The following is an 18,879-nucleotide window of genomic DNA, read 5'->3' as shown; positions in this document are numbered from 1 at the left end:
GCCAAGTTGAAAGATGTGACAGTAAAAGACAGTCCTGATAACCAATACACACCAAAGGGTTCCCACCTTTTGAGTAGAAGCAAGAAGTGTCAAGACAGTGAAAAGCAGAGAGGAAAACCAGTTTAAAGAAATCTTCCATCCAGTGATCCAGAAAATCAGAGTCTCTTCAGGAATACTTAAAGATGAAAGTGGACAGCAAGCATTGAGAAGACAGTGGGGCACAGGACTGTGCTGTAAAGCTTCTCCATTTGGAGTCCAGGACCCTGGGTTCTAATTTAGCTCTGCAACTAATGCCTTGTATTGCCTTGAACCAATTACTTGTCCTCTCTTGGCTTCTGTTTTCAGATCTTTAGTCATGTCCAGTGCTTTGTGACTCCATTTGGGGTTTTCTTGGCAAAGATATCGGAGTGGTTGGTTTGCCATTTTCTTCTCCAGCTCATTTTAAAGATGAGGAAACTGAAGCCAACAGGGTTAAGTGACTTGGCCAGGGCCACACAGCTAGTCAGTGTCTGAGGCCAGATTTGAACTCAGGAAGATGAATCTTCCTTAACTTCACGTCGCATACTCTTAACTACTGTACCACCTCATTGCCCTGTACTTCAGTTACTTATCTATAAAATAGAGAGATTCCCTTAAATGACCTGACCTCTGATTTCCTTTCTGGCTCCAAATCCTCATTCCTGTGATCTGCCCAGATCTCTCCCTTTATACTGGCATAGACAGTGGAGCCCCACTACATGGGGACTTCGACACCACCGTCTCTAGTGTTCTAGAAAAATTGGAAATGGTCCTGGAGGAAACAAGCATGGAGAAAGCTCCTAATAAGCTAGACCACTTGTGTCTGGGCAGTGGCCCATGGGGCAGGCTACACAGCTTTGATAGTGTTGTGGATTTGATTTTTAAGGTATCTGAAGGAATCTAATAATGATAAGTAGTAGTTACAGAATGTTTCATTTGTAATTCCAAAGGTCTGCAAAAAGTCTTAGACCTTCTTACTCAGGGTGGCATGCTTTTATAAGGGTTTCCTCTGTGCCAGTTGCTGTGCCAAGTTCTAGGAATGCAAAAACAAGCAGAAAAGAGACTACCCTGCCTTCAGGAGCTTTCGTTTTAATGGGGGAAGATAGGGCCAAGAGGGGAGAGGAGATGGCAGGTCCCTTCCTGGGGAAAGCTGAAGGTAAGGCTGGCCATCAGAGGGGAGAGGCTGCTCAGGTGGAAGAGGCTCCCAGTGTAGAAAGTCCAGGGATAGAGGGAAACTTCCAGGGTGAAGAGTTTTCTCTAGCATGGTTTAAAAAAAGTCAAGAGTGTATCAAGACGAGGAAAAAGACAGAAAGTGAGACAGCTATGACTCCTGGGCCATGTAATTTTCTGTCTGTGAGAATTTTTGAGACTAATATAACATACACATTGAGGGCATCTTTTTTAAAGGAATTATAAAAGGGGAGGCAGACTTTGATGAGCTACATCCCACAGTCCACTTGGTTTTTACCATTATACAATTTACTATAAGATGAAAAGAATACAAGGTCCCGTCATGCTTGTTTTTGTTGGCTCTAAAAAAGCATGTGCTCTAGGAGAACAAAATAGTGTCTCAAAAGCCCCTCTTCCATAAGGTGTTTCTTAGCCTGCATCAAAAGTATGCAGGATCCTTGAAAGACGTCCTGCAAAATAAGTTATGTGTATGTAGGTGAGGTGGCTGGGGCAGCTGTATTCTTGCCACAGCTGTTCACTTTGGTCGTGAAGGATGCCCAAGGCAGAATTGGGCTCAAGGAAGGGTTCCTCTCTCTGTGTCTGAGACAGAGGAGGAGAGGGGGAGGCCCCTCTGGGGTTCTTCACCCATTTTTTTTAAAAAAGAAACACTATTTCCTCATAACTTGGAGAACAAAAAGACATTTTTTTAAAAAGTCCTTTTATCTTCTGGGAGGGAGACCAGCCTGTCCTTTGATCAAAGGTATGTGTGATAGGCAGATGTTACTCATTGTAAGGGCACATTTTTCTTTGCTTTCATACTTTGTTGAAGTGAGATCCCAAGTCCTTTCTCACTATTGCTGGTAATTCCTCCAGAGGATTCCTATGGCAGTCTGCATAGAGCTCTCCCATGTAGCCCTCAACAGCCAAATCCAACTTTGTTTCCCTTCTCTTCCTACCTGACCAGCCATCCTCTCCTCCAGGCTTCTTTCTCATCAAGTCCTTCTAAAAGTTTTGTTTTTTTTTTAAAGACAGTCTTGAAATGGAAAAGTAGGTTTTTTTAGCTTTGTAAGTTGTCCAGGCGAGATCCTCCTGGATCCCAATCTGTCATGGTCCACTAGAGATCAGCACATAGAGCATGAGCATGCCTCTCTTCAGAAAGATCAGAGGAGGAGCTGGGATTAAGCAAAGGCTGGTTGTTCCATTTTCTTAAGTGACTACTGGTGGGACATCCAGACCTATCATCTTCCCTGGTTCTTGTGACATGGATGTGCCCTCTTGGTCTTCATGCATGTATGTTCACAAAAGACATCTGCTGTGCCCAGTGGCCACAGCTGGCCTTGCTCTTTTGAGCATTCCGTGGAAGCCAGAGGAGGAAGCCCCCACTGTGAGGAAGGATCTTAGTCCTCCAGGAAAGACGGAATATTTGGGCCCAGGATGTCTCTTGACAGTCATTCAGCAATTCTAGCTTGAACTATTATTGCTTCCAAGGCAAGCATTACGTTTAAGCCTTTTATCTTTCCAGGCCCTCTATGAATTGGTGAAATGCAATTTTGATACAGAAGAAGCCCTCAGAAGATTAAGGTTTAATGTGAAAGCAGCTAGAGGTAAGTATGCATTGAAATGGGCACTTGAACTCGTTCTCGAAATAGCCCTCAGATGAAGAAACAGAAGTTTCCTATTAGCCTGAGGGCAGTCTAGCCTTGATTGTTACAGCATCCTGATGCCATTTAGCAAATGCTTCCAGAGTGCCCATCAAGTGTGCACACTGTTGTTCCAGGCACTGCAGGAAATGTCAAGGAAAGCCTAAATTCATTGCCTCTGTAAAACCTTTATATCACACCAGAAACTATCTCATTATTGGCCAGAGTGGACAGTGAGCTTTGTTCAGAGACTTCCAATGTTGTTTTGATAGTCGCGAGTTATAATCCACAACAGATGTCCAGGGATGATGTGAGGCTTGTGTCTTTCATAGCTTGAAGAGTGCGGAGGACCTGTATGGGTGCAGAGAGGGAAGAGAACCTTCTGATTGATAAAATAGCTCGATCAAGGGAGGGAGGGAGAGAGAGAGAGAGGTATCAAGATCCTTTGGCCAGACGGTGTGCGCAGGTGAACCAGCCTGGCTAGATCAGAGGATGAGTCAGATTGGGAAGTTGGAGAGTGAAGGTGGGGTCAGATGAGGGTTGGCCTTCAAGGCCACGAGCCCAGGGGGAGCCATTGGACATTGTTGAGTAGGAGAGTAAAGTGATGGCAAGTGGTCAGTGTGTATGAGGGGTTAAAGAAAGGAGGATTGTGAGGTGAGAAAGTTGGGGTTTCCATTGTGGTGGGAGGATGCTACAGGCCTGCCTCAGCGACATGGAAGGGTGTTGCATCCACCCCATCTCCCTTCCCCCCTTCTGTATCCCTCCCGTATTGGGGGGAGGTCCGCCATTAGAAGGTGGGCTTGTTAAGAGCAGGGACCAGATTAAGTCTGCAGCGCAAAGGCCAACATTCGATGGTTTTCATTCTTCACTCATCTCCCTAATAGAATGGTCTGTTCTTAAGGTCGGGGGCACAATTTCTGTTTGTCCTTGTGTATTTCCAGTTCCCAACAGCACCTGGAATGGACTGTGTGCTTAGTAAGAGCTCATTGGCTCAAACAAAATGAGCCTGAATTGCTCTTCCGTAGGGTAGCCAGAGCAGTTCAGGCCATCTTCCTGCAACGTGATTCAAGGCCTTTTGCCATGCTGGATTCCCTCCTCTTGGTGTTCTAAGCAGGGCAGAGCACAAAGGAACTGCCATGTCTTGGAAGCTAAGCTTTTCTTAATGGGAAACAAGACCCATGAGCTTGTTTGGCTGGGTCAGGCTTGTGGCCCACTAAAACACCCTGATCTTTTTTCAGAACTTCTGGCTAGCCGTGTCTCTCCTACCCTCTTTGTACATGATCCCATGTCAGAATTTACATTTAGCTCTTTGCATTTAATTTGTATCTGCTTTGAGGACATTTTATTTATCACAATAGAATGAGAGATCTGGGGAGCAGGGACCATGGCTTGTTCATTTTTGTTGCCCCGGGACCTGTTGCTGTGACATGCAATAAGCGCATGGTTAACACTTGCTTGACTCAGTAGTGTGGTGTGAGCACAGCTCCTCAGTGCAGCCAGGAGGAATGTTAGGGAAAGGAAGAGACAGCTGTGTGCCCTGATTTCAATGGAGAACTTTTCCCAGGGCAATGTGCCCCAGGGTTTGAAAGGTCAAGGGAGCTCTGACCCAGGTGCACAGGGAAGCTGGACAGGCTATAGAGAAGTACTTTGGGAACTACCAAAAAAATGTGTTTGATGCTGGGAAGAGCGTTCTGAGCCCATGAATTCAATAAGGGGACCTCATCCTTACAGCATGCACTTAACCAGATCAGAGTCTTAAAGGGGGAAGGGACCTTCAAGAGTCTCTGGATGACCTTGCCTGTTGTCTGTGCTCCTGTTGACAGCTGGGGTCAATGCCAGTCCTTGAAGTCAGAATTCTTGGGTCCTTCCCAATCTTCCTGCTGCCTCTGAAAAGTGAGGTTTTAGTCTCCTTAGTCTGCATCATTTGTTGCAGATCTGACAGTAGAATTCAGTCTGAGGGGAAGGGGGGTATGGAGCAGAAATCCCCATTTTCACTGTTAGTGATACCGTTCTTGTCTGTAGTTTACCAGTGTCTGGAGGTGGCAAGTGGCTTTCCGTAGTAAGCTTAGCTAGTGATGGGATAGTTTGCTACTAGCTTGTAATTTGCTAAGAGCCACAGCCTCTTCATGGACAGACTCACTGCAGGTTGGCCCTGTTTATCCCTCTTTCAGCCTTGGGGCCTACGTAGTCACTTGTGGAATTGGAAGTGCAAATGGGATCAATGATTTCCTAAAACCTGGCCAGCCCAGGGACTCAAATAACGTTACCCTTGGTATACAAGTCTTCAGTAATAAGTTGTTCATTTTTGTTTGAGAAATCTCCCCCAAAAGTGGTTTTATTGGGCTGTTTTTAATACATTTTATGTTTGAGAAACATTGTAAAATTCAACTTTCCTGTTGCAGAAGAGCTCTCTGTTTGGACAGAGGAAGAATGCAGGAATTTTGAACAAGGCCTGAAAGCGTATGGGAAGGATTTTCATTTAATTCAGGCTAACAAGGTGAGTGAGGAGAAAATGTTCTTTGCACATAAACCGAATTCATGTTAACACTGATGTGATTTCTTCAGTGTCAGTCTTGATTTCCTATTTATCATCATCCTTTCTTTATTGTAGTTCTAATAAGAATGCAGATTCTTTGGTCGTTAGGGAATTAGGGGGTGAGCATGTTTACCCTGGCCTCGCTCACCAGTGCTTAGCATTCACACTCCAAGAGCAGTGTAATAGCTTTTTTTATGGGAATGTTGATCAACTTACTGAAAATGTCTTTTTTTTTCTTCCTTTTGTTAATTTGCCTGTATTGCTAGTTCTCAAAGTTGCAGCAGGGGTGTTTGGGGCCAGCATTGGGAATGAACAATCTGAAAGACTGAGGCACCTTAGAGCTGAGACACCAGAGGTGTATTAAATAGCGCCGTTCATATGCAGACTTAGATGACAGATGAACTGAAAACAAGTTCAGTCTGAAGACGGACGCTCTTACACTTGGCAGTGGCATCACTTGTTACCAGGGCTAGCTAACAAGTCGATTGGTCATCATGGTACCGTTTGACATTTTATTTAATATGCATTTGTTATTTTACATCAGTGGCATCAATCATTAAGCACACGTGCCCCAGAGAACCTTGGTGGTCATGTACCCGTTTAGTCTGCGTTCCTTTGCTGGCCTTCTATGAAGTGAGGTACATGTCTGACAGGAACCACCAATTTTTCGAAAGGGAAGAAGCTCCGAAGTTGCCCCTGGAAAATGTGAATAATGATAACTGATATTTATCTAACTCTCAATATGCGCCAGGCATTGTGCTAAGGACTTTATCTCTTGATTCTCACTACAACCCCAGGGGATAAGTACTGTTATCTCCATTATACAGAGGAGAAGCTGAGGCAAACAGGTTCAGTGACTTGCCCAGGGTCACCCAGCTAACCAGTGTCTGAGACTGGATTGCAATCAGGCCTTCCTGTGTACTGTAGCACCCCCTAGTTGCCCCTGACAAGAACAGTATTAATAGAACTACAGTTTAGCTAGAAAACTGAAGAGATCCCTAGAATTAGGAATACTGTCATTTAGTGACCACAAATTACACGAGTTGGTTTTAGAAATTCAAGTCATTGACCCCGGCATACTGGCTTCTGCTCATGATCCTCACAGGGAGGGTGCCTGAGGCTGGGAGCTGCAGAGCTGAGCTTCTTCAATGTGTTTGTGAAGCAAGTCCAATGTCTGTAGCAAGTCAGAAACCAATCCCTGTAGTCAGAGGGCACAGGGAGACCCTGCTCTTCTGGCCTGGTTGACAGAGTGGGCTCCCTTCTCCCGAGGATCCCATGGTAGCAAAGTGAGGCTTGAGACCATGAGTGTCTTCTCCCAGGGCCCAAGGTGGTAACCACACTGGTTAGAAATAGAACTTCTGCTTTTAGAGCTTAAGAAACTGAGGCCCAGCAAGCAGAAGGGACTGATCCAGAGGTGATAAGAACACATGATATGTTGGGGTGTGGTGGGGGCTGGCCGGGCCTTAGCTTCACCCTGGAGCAAATGCTGGCTTTTCTTGGGGGGTGAGCTTTTTCTTCAGGTGCTTCTCTAGTTACTGGCTAGAAACCACATCAACCTTCCGTATGAGAAGGGGAAAAAAGCATAGTGGTCTTGTGCCCACATCACATCAGGAGTTTGCAACCTTACCTTGGCTCAGTCCCGGGGGATGCTGTTGAGGATAGGGATCGAGGGCACGCCAGGTGATGTATCAGCACTCGGCCACAGAGGTGGCTTAGGAACCAAGGCATTACTGCTGATTGTAACAAGTTTCAAACTGCTGTGGGCTTTCTCAGAGGGTAAATTAACTGAATTTTGACCAGTTTGTTGTTGGTTAGTAAAGATCTTTTTGAATGTGACAGTAAAGTTGGAATGCCTTGATGCTCCAGGGGTAAACATTTGTATATTGTTTTATTTAGCAGCTAATCTTGAACCTAGATGTTCCTCAAGAAATGTTCAGTATTCTATGCTTTTCATGGTAGGTGGGAATTTGAAGATACTGTGTTACAGTGTAAAATATTCAAGGTTTTCAATATAGTCTTAGTAAAAGCTTCAGAAATATTCACAGCTACTGCCTTGTCTTAGAAAATTATACAGTAATTAAATGCCTTTTTAAGGGCCAGCCAGACCAATTTACCTTGAGAAGTTCTGTTCACAATTTAAACATTTGTGTTTCCCAGGTCCGAACAAGGTCAGTTGGGGAGTGTGTCGCATTTTATTACATGTGGAAAAAATCTGAACGTTATGATTTCTTCGCTCAGCAAACACGATTTGGAAAAAAGAAGTACAATCTCCATCCCGGTGTGACGTGAGTGTTACTGTTCTTGTTCACCTCTTCCCCTCTGGTCTTCCTGCTGTCCTGAGGGCTGGCTCTTCACAGAAGGCAGTGGGGTTAGTCTTGGTTTCAAATCAACAGAACTGAGCAGTCATTTCAGTTGATTGTTTTCATTTCATACAACATTTGGGGGAATTGTGTGTGCGCTTCTGTGTTGATCACGATCTAGTATTGATGTCAATGGTTGTCTTTTACTAGTGACTTAAGAGTCTCTAATGAATGAAACAATTAAGAGAAGACTGAATTTAGTTTTTACCCAAACTAGATGTGCAAGTAAACTTCAAATACATGGGAAAAAGTAACTGAGTGAAGTGACAACTGTGACAGTTTCATTAGCTCACCCTCAGGAGGGAGCAGGATTTTAAAGATTCTTTTCAGTCACAAGACACAATAGTTGTAAGCAAGGGGGACGCTGGCAAAAGTGCGCTGACCAGCCGGTCAGGCTGGGACGCTGGACAGGGTCATTTTGAGGGTGGATAAGTAAAGTGAAGCTGGGAGAATGGGAAGGGCAACAAGCAGGTCCACTGGACAACAGCAGCCACGGGACTGGGGAGGACTGGGGAGGGGCGGGTTGTGATGGTCTCATCTCAGTAACGTGAACAACTCACATTTTAGACTCTCCCAGAATCCCTTGGTACTCTGAGTCATCATTTACGAACCATTTTGTAATCTTTAACTGGAATATTTAGTAGATTTCACTTTGGGTGCTATATAACCCCCATGGAAGCAGGGTCAGACAAGCAGGTAAGTGACTTACCCAGGTAACAGCTGGAACATGGCAGGTCAGGGATTGGAGCCCCATTCTTTTTTTTTTTTGAGGGGGGAAGGCAGGGCAATTGGGGTTAAGTGACTTGCCCAAGGTCACACAGCTAGTAAGTGTGTCAGGTGTCTGAGGCCAGATTTGAACTCAGGTCCTCCTGACTCCAGGGCCAGTGCTCTACTCACTGCTCCACCTAGCTGCCCCCTGGAGCCCCATTCTTGCCAGGCTGCCCAGTGGAGGAGGAGCTCCTGGGCTCTGGGCAGAGCCTGATTGTAGGTGATGTTTTTAAGAGCCGGAGCTCTTCCTGTAGCCAGCCTGACTGATCAAGGGAGGAAATCAAGGTATAGCTTTCTGTCAGAACAAAGAAACAGGTGCCATCATGGAGAAATGTTGAGCCCCCTGGGCCTACAGATTAAAATGTAATTCCAGAATGTCCAACGACATAAATAAAACCAGAGTAAAATCTAGATGATGTTATTTGGTGGTTTTCTAAGTTGATGCGTGGCCACAGGGATCATTTCTGTTGAAAGTGTGACACCATTCTGCTAACTTCGGAATTGGTGCTCTCCCTTCCCTTAGATTTCCTGGACCTTTTTGCTCACAGAAATACTACTGAAAAATGAGTTGTGTTCTGACTCCTGTCCTACTGAGAGATTTTGCCCCTTGCATTGTTTGTTTCATTTTTTAAATTGTGCCTTGCACTGAAATGTAAACTTGTGCCCAGTGTGTAAGGAAATGTGGCTTTTGGTGGTAACCTAGTTAGTTGGTTGTACTCATGTAATGTTTTTTAAAACATTGAATTCTGTAGCTCCCGGTGCTCCTGGAAGCCTTGTTTAATTTGGCTGCTCTCTAATCACTGTCTTCGGGATTGAGCCCCTTGATACTGGCATTTTGTTACTATAAATACATACAATATGGAATATTTTGTCCCAAATGATTATCATTTCAAAATGCAAGAGGAGATTTATTTTGTTTCTGCCAACACATTTATTTTCCAGAAATGACAAAAAAAGATTATTTGCTAATAGTATTGAATTTTAGTATGTAAATTCTAAGTTCAGAGCATCAGAAATACTTTATATCAATTATTTATTTGATCAAAATGTCATCTGAGCCTCCTCAAAGCCCGTTGTGTTATCTAACAAAAGCAAACAGCAACCACTTCACCAGGAGTCATTTGAGTTAGATCAGGGCTGTTCAACCTTAGGATTTTATTGAAACAATAGACAATATGTTTTGATTTGCCATTTTAGTGAGAGCTCTGTGGTAGCTTGGCTCCATTTACTGTAAATTTCAGTGCTTGTAAGCAGGCCGCATTTCGGACAGCCCTGAGTTAGATGAAACATGGCAGTGTTTATCATACTCACGCTCCTGCCTGATACTGAATATAACCAAATTCTGACTAGTGTGTGCTGCTGAGCTTGTGTAGAGGAGGCCCAGCAGACCTGCCCCATTGCTGCTTCAGATGCTTCATTGGCTAAACACCCACTTGGTTATATCAAAGGGCCAAACTTGGGATTTTGTATAGAGCAATATTACACAGTGGCTTAATTTCATCAGAGACCCCCAGTGCTAGCTTTTGTGAAAGTCACTTGTTATTGTTATTGGTTGTCCCTAAGCTTCTTGTTGGGTATTACCCTCATCCTCCTCCTGAGGCTTCTCCCTGCATCTGGGATCCCATTCTTTGGGGTACACCTTCCACTGGTGGAGATTGCCACCATCTCTGTGTCTTCTCCCCCATGGGATCTCCATCCACATGCTGGGATAGCACCTCCCTGCATGCTGATGCTGTTCCTTCTGGCCATAGTCGATTGACACCAGCCCAAAGTTCTACTGGCCCTCAGTTATCCTACCCAGCTCTTGCTACTGGACTGGCCCACACCCTTTCTAGTCAGGCATTTTCTTGACGAGCCCACCAGGAGTTTCTCCATCGCCCTGTGGGTCCTGCACAGACCCATCCACTGTGCCTTAAAAGTAGCATCTCAGGCCTTCCCAGCCCGTTATTAACATTTTTTACTGCAGCAGCACCACATCAAGCCACTGCGTTTGGGCAAGACTCTGGAGGGACACTGCTCGCTTTTCTATATCATATTCATACTATTTCACAGTCGTGTGTATTTTTATGTTACATTGAAGCTGCCTACACAAAGCCTTCTAAGATTTTGTCCCCAGCTTCCTGTGTTGTAAGATGAGGGTGACTGTGAGGACCAAATGAGGTAATGTTTGTAAAGCCCCATAGAAATGCCAGCCATTGTTAGCATCATCCACTGTCCCTTCTTCCTTTGAGATCGCTCCATGTGGTCCTTTCGTTTGTATAGCTCCTGCCACGGTCCCAGACCAGCCAAAGATGCCTCACAGCTGGACTGGTACGTGGGCTCCTCTGGTGGGCACTGAGTCAGGACAATGGTCACTTTCTAGATGAGCCGACTGAGGCTCGGGGGACCTGCCCAAGGTCACACAAGGCTTATTCAAAGTGGGATTTGAACTCAGCTCCTTATTCTAGAACCCTTGCTCTTTTCACTGTTCTGTTCTGAACTGTGTCCATCGAACTTGTGCCCATTGCCCCGATTCAGCTCTCAAGGGCTAAGCAGAGCTAGTCTCATGCTTTTTTGGCAGGAGGGGCTCAAAGACATGGGTCATCCTCCAAGTCCTCTAATCAGAACATCCCCAGTTCTCTTGCCCTATCCCCACATGGCACGACAGTGAAGCTTGACTGCTGTAATTGCACTTCTGGACATGTTCCAGGTTGTCGTTGTGCTTACTGAAGGGGGTGCCTGGTACAGAACCTAGCACCTCCTTAATCTCTCCTTTCTGCATTGCTGCTGTACTTAGGGTCAGTCGTCCAACAGTTGGAATTTAATTATTCTCTGATTTTTAGAACTGGAAGGTCTAAATTGGATTGTTGATCTGATATTCTCATTTTAGAAATGCGGGAAATAAAGGCAGAAGAGAGGAAATTACTTTTCCTCCTGTTGCATTCAGGCTCTGTCATGTTGCCTTCATGGACCTTCGGGTCCAGTAAGAGAGAGGCGCAAGCTCTGCATGGAGAGAACTCACACGAGGGAGAGGAGGAGAGGGCCCAACCTTAAGGGTCATTGGTCAGCATTGTTCGGTCTTGTCCTCAAGGAAAGGATTTCAGCCCTTGTGTGTGCACTTAGAATTTACAGCAGCATAACTCCCCAGAGGTTTTCCACAGATATGCCCAGATCCTTGGCATGATATTGGACTAGTGTCTATCACAAAGAACTAGGGTGATTGTTTCCATCAGCAATCTCACTTGATCCTTGAACACACTTCTTTTTTTAAGGGCTGAGTTTTTGACATGGTTTTGTTTCTTTTTTTAAGGGATTATATGGACCGGCTCTTAGATGAAAGTGAAAGTGCTGCCTCCAGCCGGGCCCCATCCCCTCCCCCAACAGCCTCCAACAGCAGCACCAGCCAGTCAGAGAAAGAAGATGGCACAAGTAACAGTAATCAGAATGGTAAGTGACCCAAGAAACCCTGCACTGAGCCCTTCTGAAGGCAGGTTACTCTCTTTGTGTGAAAAGGGGCAGTTCACATACTGGGGGAGAGTCACAGGTGCCCATGGGACATTGATGGGTAGGTTTTACTAACCATGGACATTTCTAGAACTCTTGATGAAACACTTTCCTTGGGTCTTTCAGAGGTGCCATGACCTGTAGCACAAGACCAGGTTTTCTAACTCTGTATCCAGGGGTCACCACAGCACCATAAAGATGAGGGTTCAGATTTCAAGGTGACTATTCTTTACAAATGCTTTACATTTCCCATAGGATCAATTTCTAATCAGAAATATCTCAGATGAGTCTTAGTGTCCTATAGATAGTGGCCATGGCTCCTAGAACATTAGCCTCTCTCTCTAGGGACCTGCTGAAATGAAGCCTCACCTTGCCAAGAAAGAGAGAGCCTGAACATAGGACAGTCGATGTCAAGGCATCTTAGACCATAGGGACCATTCAATTTCACCTGTGAGAAAGAGAGAGACTCAGAGAGGATGCTGACGGCAGCCAGAGAAGCAATGCTCCCATCCTACTTGACTCAGGCATCTACACCTGGGTTAGAGTCTGTAAACAGGGTGATAGTATCAGGTGGAGACCCTGTTTCACAGTCTTTGTGAAGTGTGATAGAAGGTTAAGGTAGTTCAGTCAGAAGGACAGCTCTGGAAACTGCTGCTGTTGTTGTTAATAAAGATGGCGTCTTGATTGTGGTCACCCAGATGATAAATAGCACAGCCAGAATTCATGGTCCAGTGGCATAACAAGCACTCCATCAGATAAGTGTCTTAGATTTCAATGAGGAGTGAGCCAGGTGGCAGGTTGGGAAATGGTGGCCAGGGTTCCCCATCTCTTCTGAAAAGGGGTGCTATTTCAAACATGGATCCTCTGGAAATTTGGAGATCTATTTTCCCTCAGAGCTGGAAAGACTTCAGAGGACATCGAATCTGAAGAAGGAAAGGGAAGGGGGAAAACTCTGTATTCACATACCAAGCTAGAGACAGTAGATACTGGCAGCATTGTAGAAACAATAGCCATAGAGGCCCAGAAATTCACAGGAGGCAGGATCCAGGAAAGGAGCCAGGCATAGAGACCTGTGACTTCAGATATCTGTGTACCTCGGGGCACCAGGCAGGCAGATTGAACCTCCCCTCGTCACTGAGGACCAGAGGATCGTGGCCTGAGACCCACGGCCAGAACTTGCCTCCAGAAGGAGAGACCATGTTCAGTGAAAGATGATGTTGCCCAGGTAGGGGGAATAGAGATTAATGGCACACTCCATGGCACATGGAGATGCACTGTGGGAAGCTCTGTCTTGACCACGTACTCCCTAATGTCCTCATTGTCAGCTTCCTTTTGTGTGTGGTCTTCCCCTTTGGAGTATAAGCTCCTTTTCTTAGCAGGACCTGGCACGTAGTACCTGGTTAATAAATATTTATTGAATTGAAATGGATGCAAATGCTGTAAAAACAATTTACCTAGCTTTTAGCAAAGCATTTGTCAAATGGGGCGGTCATGGCTAGATCATAGTTTGAATAAGAATTAGACATTTTGGTGAACTGCAAGACCGATGTGATATGAAAGCCAGAAAGACACCAGATGGATTCTTGGGCGTGTGCCATGAGAGGTGGGCTCCAGGAAGTTTCCCTGTGCTGTGCCCTGGCCAGACTCCTCTGTCCACCTTGGGTTCCAGATTGCTGAAGGATGTTGATCTGCTCATTCCGTGTAAGTGTCAGTTGAAGGAACTGGGTGTTTATTAGCCTGGAGAAGAGGAGACATAGGGGGTGGACTGTGGGAGTGAGAGTCTGGCTTGTTCCATTTGGCCCAAGGCAGTATTTGCCAAAAAGCACATTGAGGCTCACTATAGAGAAAGCCGCTCTCTCCTAAGGACTGCCCATGCCATTCACCAGCTTCTTCTCTCCCCCCACCTACTCCCCATTAAGATTTGAAGAGCTCAGCTGATGGTCAGGCAGCAAAGTAACACAGTAGGTCAAGCACTAGGCCTGGATTCAAGAAAACCTGAGTTTAAATCCAGCTGCAGACAACTGGGTGACCCCCCCCGCCTCAGTTTCCTCAAATGTAAAATGGGGGTCATAATAGCACCCGCCTCACAGGGTTGTCATGAGGCTCCAAAGAGATGGTATTTGTCGAGCACTTGACAGGCTTTCCCAGGCTATATAAATGGTAGCTGTTCCTATGAGGATTGTTGTGATGACATTGCCACTCTTGGTGTCCTGAATTCTGATAGCCTAGTTCTGGATTTGGGCACCCATCACCTCATGTCTGTCTCTCCTCAGGCTGCCCATGCAGTCTACCCTCTATGGGTTTGTTTCTGACTCTTGGTATAAGGGAATTGGTTGAAAAGGAGCAAGAGGAATAATGTCAGAAATGCCCTCCAAAAGATCTAGAGTTGTCCAAAGTGTCTCTCAAAATGTGACGGTGGATCCCCTTTCCATCCAGCTCATGAGGCAGACCCTGCAGGCATTGACCTGAACATAGGGGCCAGAAGACAGAGAGTCCCAGCCTCCGAAGATGGCATTGTCGGGCCCTTGTTGGAAGAGGCCTCATGGAAGAGGCCTTTCACACCCCAGAAGGGCCCATAGGTGGCATTTGTTTCTTGTGTTCTTTGGAATCTGTACTGTGCTGGCAGCTTTCAGCACTCATGTCCAGCCCCATGCTGGTGAGACTTCAGATGGGTTAAAATCCATTTCAATCCAATTTTTAGATGAACTGAGCACTTGGACATTTCCTCAGCATCATATTAGACTGTGGAAAGTGCTTTTCATATTTGAAATGTCATAAAGACTCTCATCAGTACTAGATTAATTGTATACTCCTTTGTCCTTTAACTAGACCACAAAATATGCTCTGATTTGTGGGCCTTTCCATTTTGGGGGAATTTTGCAGTGGACAGACTGACCGCTCCATGTGTTTCCTTTGCTCAGGTATATCCTCAAATGGCCCTGGGGAAGTCTCCAACAAGGATGAAGTCAGAGTTGAAGGATTGCACATGAACGGGCCCACTGCTGGGAGCAAGAAGCCCATCCACGCAGACGCGAACACCAATGGCTATGACGCTGATGGCCTGCCCGGCGACCTCAAGCTCGCTCATGGAGCTGCCAAGAATGAAAATTATTTTGATGATAAAAACGAGAGGCCTGCCAAGCGGCGAAGGGTTAGCAGCAATGGCAGAGAAAGCCCAGGCTCTTCAGAGTTTTTCCAGGAGGCAATCTCACATGGGAAGTTTGAAGAACTGGAAAACTTAGATGACTAGATGTGAGGGCTGTTTTTTATTTGGAGTAATTTCTGGTGCGACTACAATTTTCAGGGTTGATGGGTTACCTTAAGTTGATTTCCTTGAAGCACTCAGTTGAAATCTGACATTTTAAATTGGATTTTAATTTTAGGTGACAGTTTGTATTTCTGCCTTTAGCAGAATTTTTTACTTCTGCTATTTTAAAGACCCTTTTAAATATTGAGAACTCCTATAGTCAATGAAGGCTGTACATTGATCTTTAACAACAGAGAATCCTATTACAGAATTTTAGAGACATATTTTAATACCAAACCCTGTTGTTCTGAGTTTGAGGTTTGGTGGGGGGGGAGGTGGGGGTGGGATATGCGGGAACTGGGGAAGGTTGGTTTGTATTTAATTTGAAAAATCTTCTGCTTAACACCAGCTTTTCTGCTGTTTTTTTTTTTTAATGTCTAGTAGACCAGGAAATAGACATTACATTTTTCTCTCCATACAAATTGGGTGTCATATTATTGAGGAAACCCTTATGAATCCTGAAAGTTATGCTAGCATGATTTTTTTATATATAGAAGTTAAAAAATAAACCAAGTCAGGTTTGTGTATGTACAATTGTTGACATCAGTGATGTCTTTCATATTCTTATCTGGGCTTAAGAAATACATGCTGTATTTTTCCAGATTCTTTGTAGCCTTTGGAAGATTTTTACAGAACTTATGTCTTGATTGAGCTGTCCTTTCTTAATACAAAAAGCTTGTATAATTTTCTTAACTTGTACAGTTGGTAAACTTTTATGAGAAGAGTTGATATTCTGAGTCTGTCAGCTTCATTTTATTTTGCTAAAGTCTTTTTCTAATGAATTTTTAAGTGTTTGTGTAGTATCTGAGTCATCTTTTCTTATTCAGATGGTTAAAGCATTCATAGAGAATTATGAGAATCTGATTTTTACAATTTCTACGTTAGGACAAATCGTGAGTTTCGAGAATTCTGAAGTGATGCATGATGCTTGTGTTGCACAGACTTTTGCATTTGTTATGTTTTCAGTTTTATTTTTGCAGCAACAAGAGCTTAATGTCAGCTTAAGTGCTTAACTTTAACTCAAACGTGTTGGCCAGAGTCCTGCTCAGTTATTTTTATATACATATCAAAGGACCCCATTTTTGCATTTAAGATGAGCCTGGAGGGAATGAGAACAAGTAGTTCGGTTCTGTTTGTGGGAATGAAAGGACAGTGTCTCCTCTGGTCATTGGCAGAAGTGTGCATCTCTTGTGGGCAGGTCACATCAAGTGTCATTGATTTTATGCAGAAAAATAATAGAGAAAGTGTCCAACCTTCCCCAAAACAATTCTTCCATTTTCAGCTTGGGGAGGAGTTTTTCTGAAATTGAAATCCAGAGGCTTTATTGTAGCCATAGGTGCAGAGTGAGATAGAAGAGAGAAAAGAGGAACCATTTCCCTGGATAAGCAGGATTATCTATTTGTGGAGTCGAAAGGGCAGGCAGGTCTGCCTGTTTTAAGCAGGGGAGTCTTGCTGAAAATAGTCTTAGGCAGCATGTGGGCCACCTAGACACTCTTATACAGGCATTTAGAAGTAATTTTGCTAAGTATCACACAGATGTACACGTTGTAAACACCTCCTGTCTTTTTCTTCGTGGTGGCCAGTGGCTTGGAGGCAGTACAGATGACCCAGCCAAGAAGTACCTTGTGGTCCTCTGAGTGGCTCCACTGTGGGCCCTGCAAAGAGCTCCTGGCCCCCTCCTCACAGCTGCTTCCCTCATCAGGGTGAACAACATTTTCTTTTTTTCCTGCCTCAGATCAGTGTTAAAAGCCATTTTAGAACATTTTAATTTCCTAGGATGGACATTGACAGATTTTACCCAGAGTCTGAATGGTAGCATGTGTGGAGGGTGGTGACCCAACATTTCTGTTCCTCTGGAATGACAGAAGCTTTAGCAAAGGGGTCATAATCCATGTTCTTCGTGAAGTCCAAAGATGGTCTAGAGAAGGTTCCAAGGGAAGGCTGGTGCTAGGTGTCAAGAGACCCATTGTCACCTTTTTTTTAAAAAAAGAGAAAAAATGCATCCTTGTTTGCAAGTTTTTAAACTGCAAACTCATTTTATAGGAAAGTCTAGAAGTCATTTGTCCTCAGGTCTGTTTGCAGAGAGGGCAGTTGTGTCGTGTTCAGAAATGTTGCTTTTTTGCTCTCTCAGTTTGAAGGTGTCCCTAGAGGATGACATTCCGTGGTGTGGTATGATATAGGAGGCTCAGCTTTTCTTGAAGAAGGATTGAATTGTGTTTTCCTGTTTGTGTTTATACAGGCATTTTACATGGTAATTTTTTTCTTGTTCTTCAGCATACAGCCACTATAACTTGAGAGGTCATTGCACTATTAGTACTTTAAGATTTTTAGTAATGTCATGAATTTAATTTGCCTAAGTAAAATTCACTCTGATCCAGAATCAGTTCCACCTTGGCATAGCGTATGGTGTTCGGGCAAACACGGTCAGGAAACGATGTTCTCTTTTATGGAGTTCTTTCAGATGTTTGCAGAATCAGAAATTCAGTTCAACAAAAATCTTTGGTTGAGCTTTAAAAATAGATTTGAAGGGATACTTTAAAAGAGTAGGCATTCAAAAATTATGGATTAGATTTTTTTAAATTCCTGCATAGTAATTTTGCACTGTAAGTAATTTCCAGTTCTCTCCCTGATCCCTGTCTGCAATTCTGAAAAAGCTTATTAAAATATTTTTTTAAACATGTCCTTGTGTTGACCAAATTCTTGAGTATTTCTCAGCCGACTCCAAGAGGGTTTAATTCTAGATGTTATATTGTGAGGGATCCACAGATAGATGGATTTCCCTCTAAGTTTAGCAAAGACCAGGATCTGGCTGCATGGTTTGTTTCTGCTTCTCACTGATCTTAGCACATTCTTGGGAGATGGCATTTGGTTTTTACAGGTATTCTTCATGTTTAAAGTTATCACTCCCCTTCCTTAATCTCCATTTCTTAACCCCTTTCCACTGATGCCTCATGACCACTCCCTCTTAGAGTCCAATAGATAAGGGGAGAGAAGCATCCCAGTAGTCTTCGGTGGAGTCCAAAGGAAAGCTAAGATTGCATGGTCTTCAGCTGGAGGGGGAGGTGGGGGTCGGGGGGTAGAGGTGGTGGAATGGGAACTCCACAGTCAGCTAGTCCATTCTGTACCTGGGAATTCAGTATCCTGGCTTTGAAGCCCCTCCAGGGAGGGGAACAAGACCCCCTTGGCTCAGACAAAGCCCATTAGGATGTGTTCCACCCTAGATCTGCCTCTGGACAGACTCCCACCATGGCTCTTGGGTCTGCACCTTGACTCCTCTCCTCTTAAGATAAACATCCGAGGTCCTTCTGCCCACCCTCACAGCAAACACTGAAAGCCCTAACTCTGCACCTCCTGCAGCCCTCGCCTGATGCCCAGGGCCCCAGCATCTGTAAGATTGTCAGCAGCTCCCTCTGAAGTCCGTTTACAAGGGAAGCAAGCGCCGTCATTGAAGGATGGATGGCCTGGTCTTGTAACCAAGGTGTGAAAAGTGCCCAAGAGAGAAAATCATGGGCTTCCTTGGATAGTGTCCAAATCCAAGGACCATCCATCTGGATGTAGCAGGTGCTTGGGTGGCCATCCCTCCAGAGCCACCTCTTC

General features: G+C 44.7%; 1 protein-coding gene across 3 annotated transcripts in view; it reads left to right on the top strand.

Annotated features, from left to right (window-relative positions):
• MIER1 (MIER1 transcriptional regulator) overlaps nt 1-17,962 on the top strand; it is a 70,244-nt gene extending 52,282 nt beyond the window's left edge. For all 3 annotated transcript variants that reach the window (XM_036754449.1, XM_036754452.1, XM_036754451.1), the window contains 5 exons: nt 2,711-2,792; nt 5,231-5,325; nt 7,522-7,649; nt 11,782-11,918; nt 14,897-17,962. In XM_036754449.1, coding sequence (XP_036610344.1) covers nt 2,711-2,792; nt 5,231-5,325; nt 7,522-7,649; nt 11,782-11,918; nt 14,897-15,225 — 771 coding nt within the window. In that variant the 3' untranslated portion in view covers nt 15,226-17,962. The remainder of the gene's footprint in view (nt 1-2,710; nt 2,793-5,230; nt 5,326-7,521; nt 7,650-11,781; nt 11,919-14,896) is intronic.
• The last annotated feature ends 917 nt before the right edge of the window (nt 17,963-18,879 follow it).

The sequence above is a fragment of the Trichosurus vulpecula genome, chromosome 4 (assembly GCF_011100635.1).
Source record: "Trichosurus vulpecula isolate mTriVul1 chromosome 4, mTriVul1.pri, whole genome shotgun sequence".
NCBI classification, from domain to species: domain Eukaryota; kingdom Metazoa; phylum Chordata; class Mammalia; order Diprotodontia; family Phalangeridae; genus Trichosurus; species Trichosurus vulpecula.
The sequence above is the reverse complement of the archived record's forward strand: the minus strand, read 5'-3'. Positions and strand labels throughout refer to the sequence as shown.